Source organism: Plectropomus leopardus, chromosome 13 (genome assembly GCF_008729295.1).
Source record: "Plectropomus leopardus isolate mb chromosome 13, YSFRI_Pleo_2.0, whole genome shotgun sequence".
Classification (NCBI taxonomy): Eukaryota; Metazoa; Chordata; class Actinopteri; order Perciformes; family Serranidae; genus Plectropomus; species Plectropomus leopardus.
The window spans coordinates 30,870,951-30,891,464 of record NC_056475.1 but is presented as its reverse complement, the minus strand read 5'-3'; the positions used below and the strand labels follow the sequence as shown (position 1 = coordinate 30,891,464).

General features: G+C 39.7%; 1 protein-coding gene across 1 annotated transcript; it reads left to right on the top strand.

The window, feature by feature from the left end:
* Nucleotides 1-363: 363 nt before the first annotated feature.
* On the top strand, nt 364-20,372 carry cfap58 (cilia and flagella associated protein 58). Its single transcript, XM_042499855.1, has 18 exons — nt 364-425; nt 1,361-1,630; nt 2,355-2,503; nt 2,599-2,749; nt 3,873-4,067; nt 4,818-4,955; nt 8,061-8,220; nt 9,779-9,861; nt 10,321-10,512; nt 10,928-11,089; nt 11,954-12,100; nt 14,982-15,122; nt 15,212-15,435; nt 16,247-16,355; nt 17,265-17,369; nt 18,695-18,814; nt 19,687-19,811; nt 19,956-20,372. The coding sequence occupies exons 1-18, from the start codon at nt 420-422 to the stop codon at nt 20,065-20,067; spliced, it is 2,589 nt and encodes an 862-aa protein (XP_042355789.1). The 5' UTR covers nt 364-419; the 3' UTR covers nt 20,068-20,372.
* Nucleotides 20,373-20,514: the final 142 nt, after the last annotated feature.

Here is a 20,514-nt window from a genome sequence, read left to right as displayed (position 1 = left end):
GTTGATATGTTTAGATATCAATTTTTTCAATCCTCCCTAAAATATATATTTCTTGTACCAATTAGACCAAAGCATTTGTGAACCCCTGTGCTCTTGAAAACATCACTTTATCTTTAAATTACCTGGTTTCAAAAGAATAAAAGAAACGATTATTTTTTTGGTGAACATTTTCGGTAGAAGGACTTTGAGAGACTGGGTTCCATTCCATGTCATAGATTACTTTTATGTAACAGTGCATGTTGTTGACAATGTAGATCTCTTTTAATACATCCATCACATAGAAAGATCAATCTCAAATCTCGCAGACCAGCGGCTCCGACTCTCGCGAGACCAGCAGTTGCTGAGCGACCGACGTCAACAGTTCTTCAACACTAACAGCAGCTGCAGTGAATCACATTAGAGACTTTTCGATTCTTGTGATGGAGGTAAGTGCTCTGTCAAAGGGTTTACTTCAGAAGGTTCATAAGGCAACTTAACGTAAACGGTGGCTGAGGATAATAGATTACATTTAGATGATTTTGTTTTCGAACGTGTTAAAAGTAAAATAAAAAATATACAAGTAAGGAAACAAAACACACTACAAAATAACATTTGACGTAACGCTCGCTAAACTGTAGCAACTATTGTCAACAAAATATGGCTAAAGTTTATCTGATGTCTATTAGAGCGCGTGCAAAGTAAACTATTAGCATGCTAGCTACTGTCAGTCCCCTGCTCTCTGTGTTAACCCTTTTGAAACCTGGACCGACATCATTTTTCTAGTGCTGCATGCAAAACAATTTCTCAAGTATAGAGTAAATCAAGAATTAAGTAAAGTAAATATTAACAAAGTAAATATGAGTAAACCTTTGAACCCTGAGCAATTTGGCAAGAAATGTACAGAAAATTGCAGGAAATTGGTAGATTTAGAAAATCTTTTTGTTCAAAATGTAAGCAAAAATGTCCAGAGAACTATTTATTTCAGAATTATATATATTAAAAATGACTTTACAGAGTTATTATAATTTTAAGCAGTTTTTCCCCCATGTCATTTCCTAGTGTTTTTTGTTTGTTTTTTTATTTTTATTTTTTTTACTTTGCCATTTTGTTGTTGTTGTTGTTTGTTTTAGGAGGTTTTTTTTATTTATTTATTTTTTTACTTTGCCATTTTGTCATTGTTGTTTGTTTTAGGGGTGTTAAGTTGTTTTGTGTGCTAATTTTCAGGTGATATCTTAACTTGCTCATTGCCTTCTTTCCATGTTTTTAAGAGGAATCAAGCCAGTTTTCCCAGGTTTCAAGGGGTTAACTTAACCTTCTGTAAGTTAAAACAAAGACAGAATTAAAACCAGTCCTCACACATTTTGCTCTGCTGTCTTTCCAGGAGACAGGTCCAGAAGGTGAGGAAATGTTTGAGTCCTTGGAGGAATTCCACATGGTCCTCAGTGAGCTGCTGGGGGACAAGAGTATGGACAAGGTCCGCGTGGAGTACGAAAAGCTGATCCGAGCTCTGAAGAAGTCCAGAGAGAATGAGAAGAGACTTATGTCCAAGTGTAGGGAGCTGAATGCAGAGGTTGTGTCCACATCAACTAAAGTTGCTGCTGCCCTCAAACTGTCCCAGGAGGACGAAACGACAATCACTTCACTAAAAAGGGTAAATTAGCAGGACATGAGGGGCTATAGTATGGTGCAGTTGTCTTATTCATGCATTTGTTTATGACCCTGATTTGACTTCATTATATGATGGAGAATTATGGCCATATTAAATAAAAACAAGTTCTTAGATTTCAATAATTAAGTCATAATATTATGAGAAAAAAGTAAATTTATGTGAAAAAAGTCATAATGTTATGCGATCAAACTCATTATTAAATTATGGATGGAGGACTCACCATACTACCCAACTCTCAGGTTTAATCTGTGTATTTATCTTTCATGAAACTACGACTTTAATATCATATTCTTTTTTCTCATTAATGTATGATTTCAATATTATAATACTACAGCTTCTTTTTCTAGTAAATTTCTGAGTTTAATTTCATATTACATTTTTATCACAAATGTATTCTTTTAAAAATGTAATATCACTTTTTTTTGTAAATTTACTAGTTTAATCTCATATTTTGACTTTATTCTCATAAATTTAGTTTTTTTCCTCATAATGTTACCATTTTTTCCCTTGAAATTACATAATTCTCGTAATATTATAACTTCATTCTTAAAATCTAAAAACATTTTCCCTTTAACATGGCCCTAATCCTCCGTCACAATATTACACTTGGAATTGTGTAAAATAAAAGCTCAGTAATCCAAATTAATGGCTTATGTGGTGTTTGATTGTGTTTCTTTCTAAAAACTGATCTATGCTGACATTTCAGGAGCTGGACAAAGCCTGGAAAATGGTTGATGCTGCTCATGATAAAGAACGCAGGGACAAAGACACCATCAGGAATTTAAAAGAAGAAGTCGCCAACCTGATAAAAATGTCTGAACAGCAGACTGGCTCATCCATGGACACAGCACAAAGGTGAGGCATGTATCCTTGTCTCTGTGCACTGAATCATTTATTTTGTAAATACTGTACTTAAAGTGGATGGAACCAACCGTCATCTGCTGTTTCAGTGAATTACTAAAAGCAAACGAGGAGTTGACTAAGGAGAGGGATGAGCTGCAGACAGCTGTGGAGGCTCTGAGAGAACAGCTGAACAAGGCCACGGCCACCCTGCAGGAGATTGAAGCCCAACAAGACAGAGCCTTCGAGAACATTTCTCAGGTAAATACTTCTCACAAGACAGCAGGCTGACCTGTGATGTGCTTGTGTTTCTATGATCTATTTTGCATAGTTGTATAGATATTGTATGTGCAGCCTATAATATTTTTGACCACTAGATGGTAGTGTGAGTGTGTATATCTATCTATCTATCTATCTATCTATCTATCTATAGTCTATAATGTATTGTTGTTATTAAGTGGTGCATTGAATTACCAGCAGTGTTAAGCTGGCACACTGCCTTTTGATATGATGGAGCAGGGCCGGCTCTAACCCGCACCTCCGCACCCAATAACGACACATCACGTGCTCACACATAATTTAGGAACATGTCACTGTTTATTTATTTGTAATGTTAATGAATATATTTTTTTCTAGACAGAAAACACTAAGTGAGGGCGCCAGTGGGCATAGAAAATTATTATTTTATTATTATTTTCCCTCGAGGCCAAGGGGGACTGGCGGCGCCCCTCCAGCAGATGGCGCCCTAGGCGAACGCCTATATCACTTATGCCAAAAGCCCGCCCTGTGATGGAGTTTATTCAGTTTAATTTAAAGGAGCTTCATTGGCTTTGGAAAAGATATATCTACACTGCCAAAGCAAGTGTGGAGTAAAAAAAAAAGTATGTGAAGTAGCCTAAGTAAAGATTTACTAGAATTTGTTTTATGTGCAAGTTGCTGCTGATTGGGTATACCTCTGACACACCAACCACATGAGAAAAAACATCCCTCAAAGCCTGCTGCATGCCGTTTAACACTGTTTACAGGAACAATGTTGTTCAACCTGGATTAAAGGTGCCGTTAAGTATGTGACAGTTACTGTGGTGGGGAAATCAGCGTGAGCACACGTGCAGGAACTTATGATTTTAGTGTAACTCTACCAGGTTATTAATTCGGTCTATTTCATAACTCTGCAATAAACAGGAACATCACCCAAAGATTCTTCATTGTTTTGGACATTTACTTATCAACTAGATACACATAAGGAATATTATTTGCATCCATGCAAGTGACTGTATTGGAATATTTGAATTTTTCTGAAAGTCACAACAGCGAGCAATACAAATTACTTTACTAAATCCACTTCTAATACTAACTTGCTGCTGCTCTGTGCATCTAAATCCAGCTCCAGCAGGAGCTCCAGGTCCAACAGAATGAGATTTCCAGGGAGATGAGGTTGAAGGAGAAGCTGGATAAGGAGGTGAAGCAGCTGCACGGCGACATTGAGGCAAAGATGGGGGAAATAAAAGCTCTGAATATGCAGGGCCAAAGAGCCAAAGAGGAGCAGCAGAGGCTGGAGCAGCAGCTCAAAGAGCTAAAGGTGAGCAGCGGGACCGGATGCATATTGTATTAGGAAACCAACTGCTACAATTTATCATCATTTATTTATCATCACATATGAAAATGACAGTATAGTTGGATTGAGATCTGGAGACTGTGTAGGCTATAGCAACTGAACCCTTTGAAACTTAGAAAAATTGGTTTGATAAAAAAACAAACAAAAAAAAACAAACAAAAGAAAAACCCAGGGACGAGGCAACAAGTAGCTTAACAAGCCATAATTTAAAATATTTAATTATAACAATTGTAAGTATAGTTTTCTAAACATTTTTCCTTATTGTTTTGGATAATTTTCCCTCCATTTCTGTAAAACTAATTTTCAGGTCTGTCTATTGTGACCTTTTATTTATTTCTTTCAATTTGAGGGACATTTCTTAACAAGTTGTTTATTGCCTTAATTTAATCAAGCCAATTTGCTCAAGTTTCAAAGGGTTTTAGCAACCTCCTGTGCACTGCTTGTAGTTTTGATTTTGATTTTTCAACAAGCATAATATAAAAAGAAACGTATGCCAAAGTGTAGGTCAAATGCAGTTAAATGAACCTACATACCAAAATGTTTCCAACCAAACTAAGGGCACATTGGGAAACTTGTTTATACTGTAAATCCATGTGCATTGAAAAACACTGTTAATCTTATTGCATCCTTGTGCACCTTTTATTATTCATTTACCATAACAAACCGTTGTGGATGAAATGATGTGGCTGATGACACACTGTTTGTGTCCTGCAGATCTTGAATGAGAGATCCACCAGAGAGCTGGAGCAGATGCAGGTGAAGAACAACAAGCTGCAGCAGGAGTGTGAGCAGCTCTCTTCAGCCAAAGAACATCTGGCCCTGGAAAATCAGCAGAACTCAAATGAGCTCAAGGTACATGCATGCAGACACACACACACACACACACACACACACACACACACACACACACACAGATATAGATATCCTTCCTCCCCCCACGGTGAAGCCTTTTGCTGGCCCTTGGGCTGTTGCTCACCTAACAGCTGGAGCATTTATTGTTCCAGTGTGATGCAGTGCATTCTGTTAGTTGTATGTTTTCCGCCTCTTGAGCAAAAGCACCCTTTCCTCTGTTTTGTCTGGTGATGTTGCACCAATTTCAAAAGTATTCGTGTCTTTCCACTGCAGACAATGCCTATATTTATGCAGGACCCTCTTCATATTGATGAAATACTTCTTTAAATGAACTAATCATCAGTTAGGTCATCATTATCATTAAACATTATGGTGGCCTGAGAATTGAAGTAATTATTCAGAATGTTCAGTGTGACAAAATCCTAATGTCTCCAAGAAAGCCTTGTTCAAGGGACATAAAAAAGTCACTTAACTTTATGTCGGAAGAGATCACAAACATCTCTAGACAGCAGAGACTGATCCTGGACCTAATGGGAGAGATTAAAGAAGTAAAAAAAGCTTAATGCAGAAAAGGACAAAAAGATGGCTCTGTTGGAGGGGTGCGTAGCAGACCTGGAGCAATACTCTAGTATGAATGACCTAATTGTCAGTGGGCTGGAGACCAGACCCCGGTCTTACACCAGGGCAGCGGTGGCAGCGAGTGGAGAGCATACTGACTCTGATTTAAACTCCCTGGAACAACAGGTGATAGCTTTTTTCAACAGCAAAGGCGTAGCTGTGGACAGCAGCGACACTGAAGCATGTCATCCTCTCCCCGGAGAAAAACAAGACGAAAAGCTTCGTGAACAGGAAGAAAAACAATAGCACCACTCAGACAAGGGCGAAAACTGAAGAGAATCAGTGTGTTTGTTAATGAACATTTGACAAAGAAAAATGCTGATATTGCAAGATAGACATGCTTCTTGATGAAACAAAACAAGATCCAATGAATGTGGACACTGAACTGCAAGGTATTCATAAAACTGGAAGGATCACCAGAGGAGGAAAAGGTGCTGATCTTCAGAGAGCTTAATGATCTGGACAAATATCAGTGATGACATCATCTGGAAGATCTACACTGAAGGCAATAAAACTTTCACTCAAACTTGATTACGGGTCAGATAGACATGTCTGTCACCAGATACAACTGGTCATCTCAAACATGTCATTTCAAATTATAGACCAGTTTCCCTACTACCACAATTCTCTAAAATACTGGAAAAAAATTCTATAAAAGACTAAATGAATTCCTCACTAAAAGTAATTCAATGTGTGCAGAACAATGTGGGTTCAGAGCTGGTATAACAACCTCGTTTGCACTCATGGAGTTTGTGGCAGAAATAGCAGCAATAGAAAATAGGGAATATGCAGCAGGAGTGTTCCTAGACCTTAAGAAAGCTTTTGACACTGTAGACCATCAACTATTGTTTAAAAAATTGCAAAGACTGGGATTTAGAGAGGTAGCACTCTCTTGGTTGAGTAGTTACTTGGAAAAGAGGGAACAGTATGTACAGATCAATAGCTTCAAATCTGATATGCTACAGATCACCTGTGGGGTTACCCAGGGTTCGGTTTTGGGGCCACTGTTGTTTATTATGTACATAAATTATATATGTGAAGTCTCCACAGTGCTAAAGACAATATTATTTGCAGATGACACAAATTTCATTTGTTGTGGTTAGGCCTTGGAACAACTTTTGGATACAGTGGAAAGAATATTGAAAATGCTAAAGAGTTGGTTTGATTCTACCAGACTAACACTGAATTTAAATAAAACCAAATTTATAATTTTTGGGAACTGCTTGACTGACCCAAACAAAAAACTCATGATAAATGAATTGGAAATTGAAAGAGTGTCTGAAATCAAATTTCTTGGAGTAATAATAGACGATAAACTATGCTTGAAACCACGTGTAAAATACATCAAGGACAAAATATCGAATCAATTGCAATATTATATAACGTCAAAGATCTCCTGAAACAGACTTCATTATACATTCTGTACTGTTCCTTTGTACTTCCATATATGACTTACTGGATGGAAGTGTGGGAACACACATATAAGACAACCACAAATCCAGTTTGGATCCTTCCAAAAAGAGCCATAAGAATTGTAAACAATGCCTCTTACAGAGAATCAATAAATCCACTTTTTATCAAATTAAAAGCACTTAAATTTAAGGATCTGGTTGACTTAAAAAATAATTAAAATCATGTTCAGAGCTAACAATCATCTCTTTTCTTATAATATCCAAAAGTTGTTTCAAATCAAGGTAAATTCACATGATCTGAGAGGAACTTAAATGTTCAAGAAACAGTTGGTGAGGACTAGCATGAAATATCATTATATTACAGTAAAAGGGGTTAATTAATGGGACAGCTGTAGTGTGGAACTGAAAACATGTAAATCATTTAATGAGTTTAAACATGTCTTTAAAAATAATATATTGAAGGGATATGAGCTGGTAGGACCGAGAGGGAAACGGGAAGTAAGAAGTGATACAAGACAGGTCTGCTGCTTTTGTTAGAGCAACTGTTTTTCTCTCTTGATGTCATTCTTTGTCCTGTGATGTGTGTTTGTATTTATATAGATTGATTTGTTCTTCTTTTTTGTGTTAATTCCTGTTTGTTTTGATCAAGGTGTGTACAGTGTATATGTGTGCATTTAGGTGTGTATATATGTGAGTGTATGTAGGTGTATGTGTGTATACATGCATGTGGGTGTGTATATATATGTACAGTATACGTGTATATGAATGTATGCGTTCATATATGAGTATGTATTTATGTATATATGTAAGTATATAAGTATTTACTTCCTCCCGCTCCTTTTCGGACAAGAAGTATTTATGTTTGTTTACTGAATATGTGGGCATCTGATGATGGGTTTTTTTTTTTGCACATTTTCATTTATTCTTATTTGTTGTCTGATTTCTTTTTTACATGCTTGAAATAAAGATCTATCTAATCTAATCCTATCTAATTGAATCTAATGTTAGATGTGGTCTTTGGATGTATAAATGTCTGTAATGCTTCATACACCTCTTCCCTCCCTGCCACCGTCAGATGAGAGAAGAGGAGGTGAATCAGATGCGACAGGAGATTGCCAAACAAATAAAGATGAGAGAAGCCATTCAGAAAAAATTCCACCAGATGGAGGATCAGAAAGCTGACGTGGACGTGCAGAGGGAGACACTGAAAGCTCAGATCGCTGGTCTGGAGAAAGGTACGGGAGCTTGCCATGTTTTATCATAGACACACACATGCACATGGAGAGTTGAACCATCATCCTGTCTATGTCCCTCAGTCCTCCTCTCCCTCAGCGGTGCCCTGTCTTTTCCCTGTCAGCTCACCACTCTCAAACAGCTCTTTTGTGTTGCGTTCAGAAGTCTTCACAAGTTTTCAAACCTTCATATTCTGCAATTATTTCATTTATACAGCTAGAGGAAAAATTCCAAAAAATCCTATATTTATATCTATCATAATCATATATTGAAAATTATTTTACAAAATTATTTCTAATATTAATGCACTTTTTCAGGACACATCCTTGTTTCATCCACCTTTTTTCTTTTTTTTTTGTTATTTCTGTTATTGTTAGGTAATTTTCTTGTACAATTTTTTAAAATTAAGGAAATAAAGTTTCTAACTGCATTCTTCTCATGTTTTGGAAAGAAATCAAGCCAATCAAGCTCAGGTTTCAAAGAGTTAAAAGGATTCTGATGTCCAACATGAGATGATGAAACCTCAAAATTCATCCTAAGTAATAAAAGTACAATATGAGCATATAAAAAATGTGTGTCCACATACAAGCACAATCTAAATACACAAAAGTGTGGCAAAAAGGTAACCCACATATGCATGCATACGCATTAATGCATGCGCATATGGATATGCATGCATATGCACACTTCAATACAAAACATATATTCATGTGTGACATGTGTGTGTGACATGGAAAGCAAGATGCTTGGACAGAGACAACAAATAGAAAGTACTCAGTAAATTAATATAACAGAGCCAATTAGTATTTTTATAGTATCAGTATTATAATTTGAATCTCAGGGGAAAGTTTGCTAATTGAGCTGAATTAGCATTTGCAGAAAATCTTCTCTCTCTAAATCACTGGTTCCCAACCTGGGCATCCTGACCCCCTCAAGGGGTCACCAAAGCTTTCTGGGGGGTACAGAAGCCTTTAGGATTTATAGTGTAAGTAACTTTTCAAAATGATATTCATCAGGCCTATGTCTGTACATTTCACTCAGTTTGCTCATTAATGAAGGAAAATGTTTTGGAGCCATTGATTTAAATATGATCATTCGAGTGTAAGTTGGAGTGAAGGGCTAAAAATGCACTGTTACATAAACAGAGGTCACTGAGGTCACAGGGGTGATGGTTAGAGTCAAGGAGCTGGCAGAAGGTGGTCAACATGTCAATGTGACAAATACGAGGAAAACCAGGACTAACTGTTTCAAACAACAGGGATGTGTCCCCTATTATTTTCGTGTTTGTTTGTCTCTTCTCTCAGCTCTCTCTTTTTCTTTTTCTTGTATTTACAGTGCCTCACTCCCCCTCTCTAGCCTTAGATAGTGCTTGACATCTTCTTGTCACAACTTCTCTTCTATATTCTGTCCGACAATCATTTTTTAAAACTGTTTTCTCATTTGCTATGTAATATTTTATTTAGACTTAGACCCAAGAAAGAGAACCAGTTAACAGAAAATATGCAACACTATTTGCTTTGAACATCAGCACACACTGTGTCCATCTTTCTCCCTCCACAGATCTTGAATCTTCCCAAAAGCAAGTTGAAACTGACAGGAAAGCTATAGAGGAGCTCATCCGAGAGAGAGACACTCTAAATAAGGTAGGTGTTGTGGTCTGCCTTAGCTTCTGCAAACAGAGAAAGTTGCATGATAACTCTGGCCTGTAACGTATACCCCTGAGGCGGGGGGGCCCAAATGGGCCCAGCCCCAGCCTGTCAACTAGTATTATGGTAACAATTTTAAAAATTCTACATAAAGGATCACAAAGGATGCTCATCATGACATGAAGCGTTATCAGAGTCGGTACTTACCACAGAGGAATTCGCCTGCTCTGTGCTGCAGGAAAGGGCCCACTCAGGGTTACATGGGGGGGCTCACATGTTTGTGTTATGGTGCAGGGTAGACTGTATACTGACATTTTTAGTCATTAAATTGTTTTTGATGGACAGTGGAGAACAGCAGTAACCTGTGGACATGTGGAAGTGACCCAGGGGTTTTTTATCCTGTTATTTGTGTTTCTGTTCATGTTCCTGTATCTGTGTGTATGGCCTATTGAATAGAACATGGTCAAAGCTGCGCTGTCAACAGAGAAACAGCAGAACCTGGTGAAGCTCCTTGAGCAGGACAAGAAGACCTTGGAACACGAGATCAGCGGCTACCGCCAGGAGGCCCAGAAGCAGCGCAAGATCATCCAACAGCTGGAGAAAGAACGAGACCGCTACATCAATGAGACCAGCAGCCTCATGCAGAAGGCAGGTTGAGTACAAGGGACAGCTTGTTGCATGTCATTGTTTGGATTTATTTTATTTTACTACATTTTATTTTATTTTATTTTATTTATTTCTTCATGTTTATTGCATGTACTAGTATTCATATCTGAAAATCGATAAAATGTTAACATCCACATGCAATTTCAAGTTAGAAAAAAAGAAACAAGAGAGAGAATCGAGATGAAAAAGGGATAAGTGCTGCTCTAACTTAGATGTTGATGTGACATGTGGAGATGGTCTAATTGGCCCCAAAGAAACAAAACTAAAAAGTGATGACTCCTGACAATTACTGGACTTAATGTCACTACAGAGGATTTCAAGTCACTTATCATCTCACATTTAGAAAACCTGCCATCATCCTTGGTGTGTCTAATGGGAACTTTCCTCTTTTCAACAGGTGCAACAAAAAATGAGTGACGTTGAAGTAAAAGAGGGGGAGATCTTCGACTGGAGGAAGAAGGTCACTGAGGCAGAGTGTAAGCTTAAACAGCAGGAGAACCTGCTGGAGTCTGTCGTGGCTGAAAGGAACCTTTACAGCAAGAACCTCATTGAGGCTCAGGTATGACTGCGCAGCTGGTCACAGGAAGTGGATGAGGTCGTCCACTGATCACAGAATTTGTGGTCTCATCCCTGGATCCTTCTTTCCTCAAGTCAAAGTGTCCTTTGGCAAGACACTGACACAAAGTTGATCCTGGTGGCAAGACAGAGCCTTGCATGGCGCCTCAATTGCCATCAATGTGTGTGTCTGTGTGTGTACCTTGTGTTCCTGCTGTCCACCAATGGCCTCTATTACCCATCAGGCAACTGGCCTGCCTTTTTGTCTTTGATTACATCATAGTCACTGCATGCTTTACCAGGTGTATAATTCACCGTTGCTGCAGAAGTCATTGTGGGCTCATTCGGAAGAACGGTCACACATGGTCATACAAGTGAAACAGTTTGCTACATATATTTTTGGCCAAGGCTGGTTCATGTAAAAGAGGCAGCGGGTCTCTAATTTGTGTCCAGCGGGGCCTACCCTCAGATGGTGTTTGGTGTCTGTGGAGAACACAGATAAAGGTGAATGCCGCACGCTCACTATCTACCGCTTGCCTGCTGTATCATCTGTTTAACAGTTAAATGTGAATTACAAGCACTTTGACCAAAAACAACTCTCAGTCAACTAATTGCTGTATTGAAATGCGCAAATGTGCACAACCCCTTTCCAAAACTCATGCCTCATTCTGATTAATGTAATTATACAAAATGAGCATTTTTTAAGTAATTTAATTTAATTCATTGGCTGTCAGACAGGGCAACTTTATACAGTTACTATGAATTTTTGGAACACTGGTTGCAGTCATTTATTCTATATGTATATAATATGTACTCGTACTTTTCCTTTTTTCCACACTTCCTTTCCCCCTTCCACTTGCTGCCTCAGGAAGAGATTGCAGAGATGAAGAGAAAGATAAAGACCATGAACAACCATGTCACCCGACTGAGAGATGAGATCACCGGGAAGGAGCTGGCTCTTGCCAAGGATCAGCAGGAAAACAAGCGTTTAGAGAAGGATAACGAGACTCTCAAGGTACAGCAGTCTGCCTCACTGGTTCATAATGGGATGTGGTTTTGCGTTCCTTGTGCATGTGTGTGTGCATGTGTGTGTAAGTGTTGCATCTCTTCGCAGCTAATCTCACAAATTACTGGACCAATCAGCCAAGTAATTTGTGTGTACATGTGTCTGTGTACTCAAGGACCTCTTGTGGTTGCAGTGATTCATACTTCATATACCTCACTCTCCTTAACTAGCCAGTAGGGGCCACAAGTTTTCCAGAAATCATCTTAGCTAAAAACAACAAGCCTTAGTGACCATTTCAGGCCACATTTTTGAACTTTGTTGTGGCCTAAAAACTGACATCCATGGAAAACTTTGGTTTCACTTGAACCAGAGCATCAACAGATTAGTTACATGTTATAATCCATTTAAATTAGGAGAAAAATTAGATGAATTATCCTGTTGCTGCTCCTGCTGAATTATCCTGCTGTGTTGTTGGAAGGACAATTCCACCTGGCATAGTTCTTTGCGGTCCACCTGCTGCCAGGTTTTGTTCCGTCAGCATCAAACTACAGTGGGGGCATTTCAGAAGCGGACTGTTCTACCTGTTCCATTTTATAAACTTGCAGATTTTGTTGATTTTATCATCTTTCCTTGACATTTTTGCTTCTACCTTAAGTAAGTAGTTACATTGTTTGTTTTTTTGTATGTTTTAATTGTGGAAATTGTTTCTTCCTAATTTGTTGCGCTGCAGCCTAAAGTTAATGCTGTTTGCAGTCCAGTTATGAGTGACATGGATTAAAAAAAATACTCGCTGTTTTTTAGTTATTAAAAATACATTCATCCACGTATTTATATCGTATCATATTTCACATACAGTCTTTGTTAGCAGGCAAACTCTATCTGCTCTAATGTGCTGATATTATCTGTATTAGCTTTATTATCTTGCACCACTGAACAAAGAGGTGCATTTTACTGAGAAATCTTTATTTTAAATTGTATTTCGTAGCACATTTAGCCTTTGTCAGGATTTGTTTGGTCATGAAAAACCTGGATAAGTTATACATTTTGCAAATAGCAAATTTCCATCCATCCATCCATCCATTTTCTTCCGCTTATCCGGAGTGGGGTCCCAGGGGCAGCAGCCTAAGCAGGGAAGCCCAGACTTCCCTCTCCCCAGCCACTTTGTCCAGCTTTTCCCCGGAGGATCCCGAGGCGTTTCCCAGCCAGCTGAAAGACCTAGTCTCTTCAGCGTGTCCTGGATCTTCCCCGGGGCCTCCTACCGGTGGGACGTGCCCTGAACACCTCGCCAGGGAGGCATCCAGGAGGCATCCTAATTAGATGCCAAAGCCGAGCTACTCCCGGATGACTGAGCTTCTCACCCTATCTCTAAGGAAGAGCCCAGCCACCCTACAGAGGAAGCTCATTTCGGCTGCTTGTACCCGCGATCTTGTTCTTTTGGTCACTACCCAAAGCTCGTGACCATAGGTGAGGGTAGGAACGAAGATTGACCGGTAAATCGAGAGCTTTGCCTTTCAGCTCAGCTTCCTCTTCACCACGACAGATCGGTGCAGAGACCGCATTACTGCAGATGCTGCACCGATCCGCCTGTCAATCTCTCGCTCCATCCTTCCCTCACTCGTGAACAAGGTACTTAAACTCCTCCACTTGGGGCAGGATCTTATCTTCGATCTGGAGAGGGCACTCCACCCTTTTCCGGCTGAGAGCCATGGCCTTGGATTTGGAGGTGCTGATTCTCATCCCAGTCGCTTCACACTCGGCTGCGAACCGATCCAGTGAGAGTTGGAGGTCATAGCCTGATGAAGCCAACAGGACCACATCATCTGCAAAAAGCAGAAACCCAATCCTGAGGTCACCAAACCGGACCCCCTCAACACCCTGGCTGCGCCTAGAAATTCTGTCCATAAAAATTATGAACAGAATTGGTGACAAGATCCAACCCTCACTGGAAATGAGTCCGACTTACTGCCAGCAATGCAGACCAAGCTCTGGCACCAGTCGTACAAGGAACGGACGGCCCATATCAGGGGGTCCGATACCCCATATTCCCGGAGTACCCCCCACAGGACTCCCTGAAGCACACGGTCAAATGCCTTCACCAGGTCCACAAAGCTCATGTAGACTGGTTGGGCAAACTCCCATGCACCCTCAAGGATCCTGCCAAGGGTCCAGAGCTGGTCTACAGTTCCACGACCAGGACGAAAACGGCATTGCTCCTCCTGAATCTGGGGTTCAATGTCAATGTGTGATCTCAATGTCCCCCGCCTCCCCCGGGACATGGTCGAAGCACTCCCGAGCCGGGAGTTGAAGGTCCTTTTGATGGGAGACTCTGCCAGACGTTCCCAGCAGACCCTCACAATGTGTTTGGGTCTGCCAGGTCTGACCAGCGTCCTCCCCCACCATCGGGGTGATCGGTTGATAACTCCACCCCTCTCTTCACCCGAGTGGCTGCAAGTCTGACGACACGACTTATTTTAATCCACAAAGAAACCAGCAACCCCTAGGTTATATTTAAATATTCAGTTTTAGTGCTGTTCTTAATTCATTCATTATTTTTCTTAAATGATATATATTATAAAGAGATATTATATAGTCATGAAAAGAACCTTTGACATATATTAATAATCATTTCAGAGAATTTATGGTTTTGAACATTTGCCTCACAGTCATGGAAAAGTCCTGGAAATTCCTTGGTAAAACTGTGTGTGTTCATTTGCCCCCATGCAAATTAAATATATTTCAAGTACTGGGAGCCATGGAACCAGTTCTAAGCGAAAAACAGCCATTAAACCTGAATGCTTTTCACTTTTTTAGGGCTGCTGTCCCTTAACATTGTCGGGACCTTTTCTACCTAATACTGTAGTTGTGCTTCTATCTGTGTGTCCTGCTGCAGGGGGAGCTGCAGCTGATGAAGTTCCAGCTGGAAGAAACAAAGCAGCGTGTCGACAGTCAGAAAACAGAACAGCAAAAACTGCAGAAGATTGTAGCCGACGCTGATGCTGAACAGATCCAGCAGAGGAAACAGCTGGAACAGGTAAGGAAAGAGAAGCAGGTGGACAACAGAAAGTAGAGAAACAGACAGAGACTTTCATCTGATTATTTCTCTGCCAAACTTCTCTGAAGGTGATCAGAGAGCGTGACAGCCTGGGCAAGCAGCTGCTGCACCGCAATGATGAGCGTGCGCTGCTCTACGAGAAGATTAGAATCCAGCAATCGATCCTGAGCAAGGGGGACTTCCACTACAGCCAGCGCATGGATGACATCCGCCTGCTCAAGCTGGAGGTCAAGAGGCTGCAGCGCAAGAAGAGCATCCTGGACAAGACTGTCCCCAACACAGAGGACCTGAGGTATCACAGAGAGGACATGACTGAGCAAGAGTGTCACCAGAGACAGTCAGCTTTGAATTTCTCCTAGAGAAGAATTTGGAGTAGGGAAGGAGGACAGCATGGAAAGAGAATGAGGTGAACCACAAAGTGCAGTGTTTAGAGCAGCAGTGCAGGATTCAAAGACAGAGCAATACAGAGGGGGATCCAGTCAGAGGTAGGAATGACTTTCTTTGAACGTCTTGCTTTTAAACCAAAGTGAGCTCTTTTCTATTTAAACTCCAGCATTTCCATAATAAAGCTTTTGAAATTAACTTTAGGACTCCAGTCGACCTGTTGTCACTATGAAACTATGTCCTCAATGCAAGTCCAATATCAGACACCAATGTTAATTGGTCATGGCCCACAAGACCAACAAAATTTTAGACCTACCACAGACATATATGTTGGTGTAGACTTTGCCAAAAATGTTTTCACTCATTGACTTTACTTTTCTTTGTTCAAATCAGCATGGGCAGCAGGTGAATGAGACAAAGGGCTTCATGAGTCTCTGCCTGTGGCAGTTCTCAGTGCCCATTTGCAATTTCAGATTGATTTTTTTTTTTCATTTTATAGAATGATGAAGATCTAGAAAGTCCACTTTGGCCCCCAGTGTGAACATAGCTTTTTGTTTTTTCTTATCTCAGTAAGAAAAAGCAATTTATTTTGCATCATGATTGTAACATTACCAGCCCAAGGGTGAAAAGCCTGTTGTTGTTCATCTTTCCTCATGTCTCTGTTTTCTATGTCTGACATATGTTAAAACTTTATAAACAACCATTGAGTTGTGTTGCAGGCGAGAGATGTTCCACCTGCAGAGAGAGCTGCTCAGAGAGAGGACGAGGAACAGCGTCCTCGAGGAACAGCTCAAGCCCATAAATATTCACAGATGGAGGAGACTGGAGGTAAAGCACTTGTTTAATAGTGTCTCTGTGGATTTATTTATTTTTAATTTATTTAATCCTCATTGAGATGGAAATAACATACAGGTTAAACATAGATCGAAGCACAACATACATTCTTATACTAAAGAATAGCAATTACAAGTGTGATTGCAAGTGCTTAAGTGCAACTTTATAAAATGTTCAAATGGAATAAGAAAATCTAACATTTTTTGGAGCTCATTCCATTTGTATGCAGCATCATATTTGAAACTGTTTTTTTCCAAGTACAGTGTGAACAGGACAGCTGATGTCAAACTATCCTGAGACCATTAAAACTGTAACTAGGCATTTTTTTTGCAGTAGAGCCTTAGAAATTAACAACATACAATGCTGCTCACTTTTGTATGTTTGAGAACTATTTTACCAACTTTGACCTTCAGTTTGCTCAATAGTTGTTCCACATGAGTCTTACAAGTGAGTCTGGTATCCAGTCCAAGTTACAAATATTTGCAACATTCTAAGATTTCAACTGCAGAACCCTTAAGGGTTTGGATATGGGGAGTAGGCATGATATTCCTCAGTGACATCGAGAACAGCATACATTTAGTTTATTCAGCCTAAACAAGCCTATGTCCGATGAGAGAGATCTGAAATGTATCAAAAGCAGTCTGTAGATTTCTCACAGCCTGATTAAGAGAAGAACTGGTGGGGAATAAAACAGTATCATCAGCATACAAATGTGTATTACAATTTGGAGTGGTACAGACGAGATTCAACCCGGGCGTCTATTTGTTTTTGTCTGTCTCACAGTGATATGACCTTTCTAATTTCATGTTTATCGGAAGGATAATTCACACACTTCAAGCATACTAATTTTAGGATTTAAAGAGGAAAAGATCAGGTCAATGACATTTTGATTGTCCCCTGCAGGGCAGTGACCCTGGCAAATATGAGCTCATCCAGAAGATTCAATCCTTACAGAAACGCCTCATCGCCAAAACCCAAGAACTTGAAGAACAGGAACTCCTATTACAGGTTAATTCCTCAGTGTGTTCGCACTGCACACACTCACACACACTGTATGCACCTCTTTGAATTAATTTGTCTTATCATGGTAAGGGAGTGATAGGACTGGTTCATATATCATGACCACTGTCACTGGACTATGTCGCTGTATTGAATTTGTAAAGAAATTATTGGCAGTGCAGCAGCCAACTGCTGAGATTCTAACACTGAGCACTGGGGGAAAAAGGCGATGAGCAACTTGCCAGGAACTGTTCTGCAAATTACAAAAAAGTAATAGCTTTAAAAAAATATTTTTAAAAAAGATGCCCCCAAAACTGCATGACTATCATAGTTATATGTCTAAAATTATTTTGCATTATTATTATTAAGCACATTTTTTAGGTTGCCCCCCTTGTTTGTTCTCTCTGTCTTTTAAAAACTTTTTTCTTCTTTTTTGTATGATTTTTGTGTTTTGTTTTGGGTTTTTTTTGTACTTTTTGCCTTTTTTTGCAAATTTTTGTGTCATTGTTTCCTAAGTTGCTCATTGCCCTTTTCCCATGTTTTGAAAGAAATGAAGCCAATTTTCTCAGGTTTTAAAGGGTTAAACAGCTGGGCACTGTAGTTTTTAGCAAATGTTACTCACACAGGAGGAAATAGTGGATTTGTTGGAAACTCTTTTAAGCGCTGCATTGATACACATTGTTGCTGTGAGTATCTGGGGCAGTAGCTCAGTGTATGTGGTATTGTATCACAGTCATCTATAGCGTGTCAGTGATGTTGCCAGGTACACATCCTATGCCCCTGACACATTAAAATCTGAAAGGATGCAGTAAACTCAGTATTGATGCTTTATTTATATTAAAATTATTTCTCATGTAACAGAACCCGCTGAGAGTGAAACTTGTGTTTCTGATGTTATTAAACTGCAGTATGTTTTATGTTATGTACTGCATGTTATACTGTGCTGTAGTCACTCATGTCAGTGATGACCTGATGATGCTTCATTGTCCATGGGACATGCTCTGTTTTTACCCCCATCTAACAATGTCTGACTGGCATGATTTGACATCACTATCAAGAAATACAGTTTGACATACAGCAGTGCACTGCCCTTCACATGTATAATCTGGTGACACAAGGCAGGTTTCCATTACAGATTGGCACAAAAAAGCAATATTTTCAAAATGTCAATGAAATTGATGTTTCCATTAGGGGTATTTTATGTTCACAATTTCAGTTTGTTCAATTTGAGGGTTAATTGAAACCCACATATTGACAATAGATAGCATGTACTCTAACTTATTTTTCCTCTTGCTCTTCTCCTTAATGTTCCTTCCATCTGTTTCCCCATCAAGGAAAAGGAGAAGCTGTATGTGGAGCTGAAGCACATCCTGGCCCGGCAGCCGGGTCCAGAGGCAGCTGAGCAGCTCCAGCAGTGTCAGTGGACCATCAGAGAGAGAACCAAAAAGCTCAAGGTCATCTCACGCATCCTCTTCTTGCTTGTCAAAGCATATAGCATATCTCTGCACATCTCTTCACTTTATGTTGTCTTTTTTATTTGACCTCATCAGATTGTGGTATTCCTCATCTCTTTCTCTGTCCCTCACAATCCTCTATGTCCTTTAAAGACTTTGACAGTGTTTCCAAATTCTTACTCCCGATAAAAACAGACAGTGTTTACTTAAAAACCATTTTATTAAAATTTTTGCTCAATTGAGGCCTTCAACAGATTGTAAATCTCAGAATGTTTCTGATCTGATGACGCCTTCTCATGAATTGTGCTGGAATGATTTCAATTATGTAGAACAAGTCGCCTAAAAACAGGAAAATAGACAAACTTTATCAGCTCTGTGTCCATTTGCTGTTTGATACACTTTGCTATAAAGACCTGTGAGTTAATACTGTTTTAGTTAGTTCATCTGTGTGTGTGTGTGTGTGTGTGTGTGTGTGTGTGTGTGTGTACATGTGCATGTGCGTGTGTCTTTTTTGAATAACACACGACTGTGGCTCAGAGGTAGAGCGGTTTGTCCTCTAATCGGAAGGTCAGTGTTTTAATCCCCGGCTCCTCCGGGCAACATGTCTAGGTATCCTTGGGCAAGATACTGAACCCTGAATTGCTAGTTTGGTAGCTTTGGCCACCAGTGTGTGAATGCGTGTGTGAATGGGTGAATGTGACAATGTAGCGTGAAAGCGCTTTGAGTGGTCAATAAGACTAGAAAAGCGCTATACAACTACAGTCCATTTACCGTTTTCCATATATATATGCAGCACCTGATGTCTGGTAAAACATACCTGTTTGCTTCTCTCTGTTCTCTGACAAATTGAGGTTTTTTTCTCTGATCCACAGGCGTTGATAGCCGAGCTGAGAATGCTCGACTCAAAGATGAATGAGTACAAGAGTGACAATCAAAGGTTAGCTAATGAGCTAGCAAACTTCAAGAAGAAGTACCTCAGCCAGAAGAAGCTTCACAGGTGAGGTTGATCTTTGTTTTACATCTAAGCAACCTCAGCCAGACATTTTATCACTAAAGATCATTAATATGTACAAAATGCACAGTGTATTTTACAAAGTTTCGTTCCCTCTCTGATATGCTGGAGCTCTGTGTGTCTCATCAGTGAGCAGAGGATGAAGACCCAGGTGGAGCAGCTGGAGCCCCTCCCCCAGCTGAGCAGCAAACCTCACTTCACCGGAGGAGGCTTCAGGATCGACAACCCTGTGAAAAGATAATGGTCCTAGTAGGAGAATACTTCATAAGCCATCCAACCCCTTTTAAATTATTAGAAATGAAAAATATCTATACCACATAAGCTTAGATCGGGCCTTGCGGAGCAATATGTCTCATGTCTCTTAATTTTCTGATAAGAGAAAATATGAGAGAGAGGACATCTCCAGATGCACCAAAAGCTCTTAACCATCAAAAGGTGTGCTCAGTGATGAATCCCACTTGATCATAAATCCCCTGTTAGCACTATATAAGGACAGGTTTTGTGCCGTATGCAAAGACTCTGGCACATGAACAAGACTGAAGACATGACCCCCCAAAAAAAAGCTGTAAGAAGAACTGTAGCAGCAGTGAAACTGATGTAGGTCTACTGTTAAATCAACAAAACAAAAATGTGATTTCAGGGAAATGTACTGAAGTAAAAAAGGTAAACATTTAATTAATTAAAAATA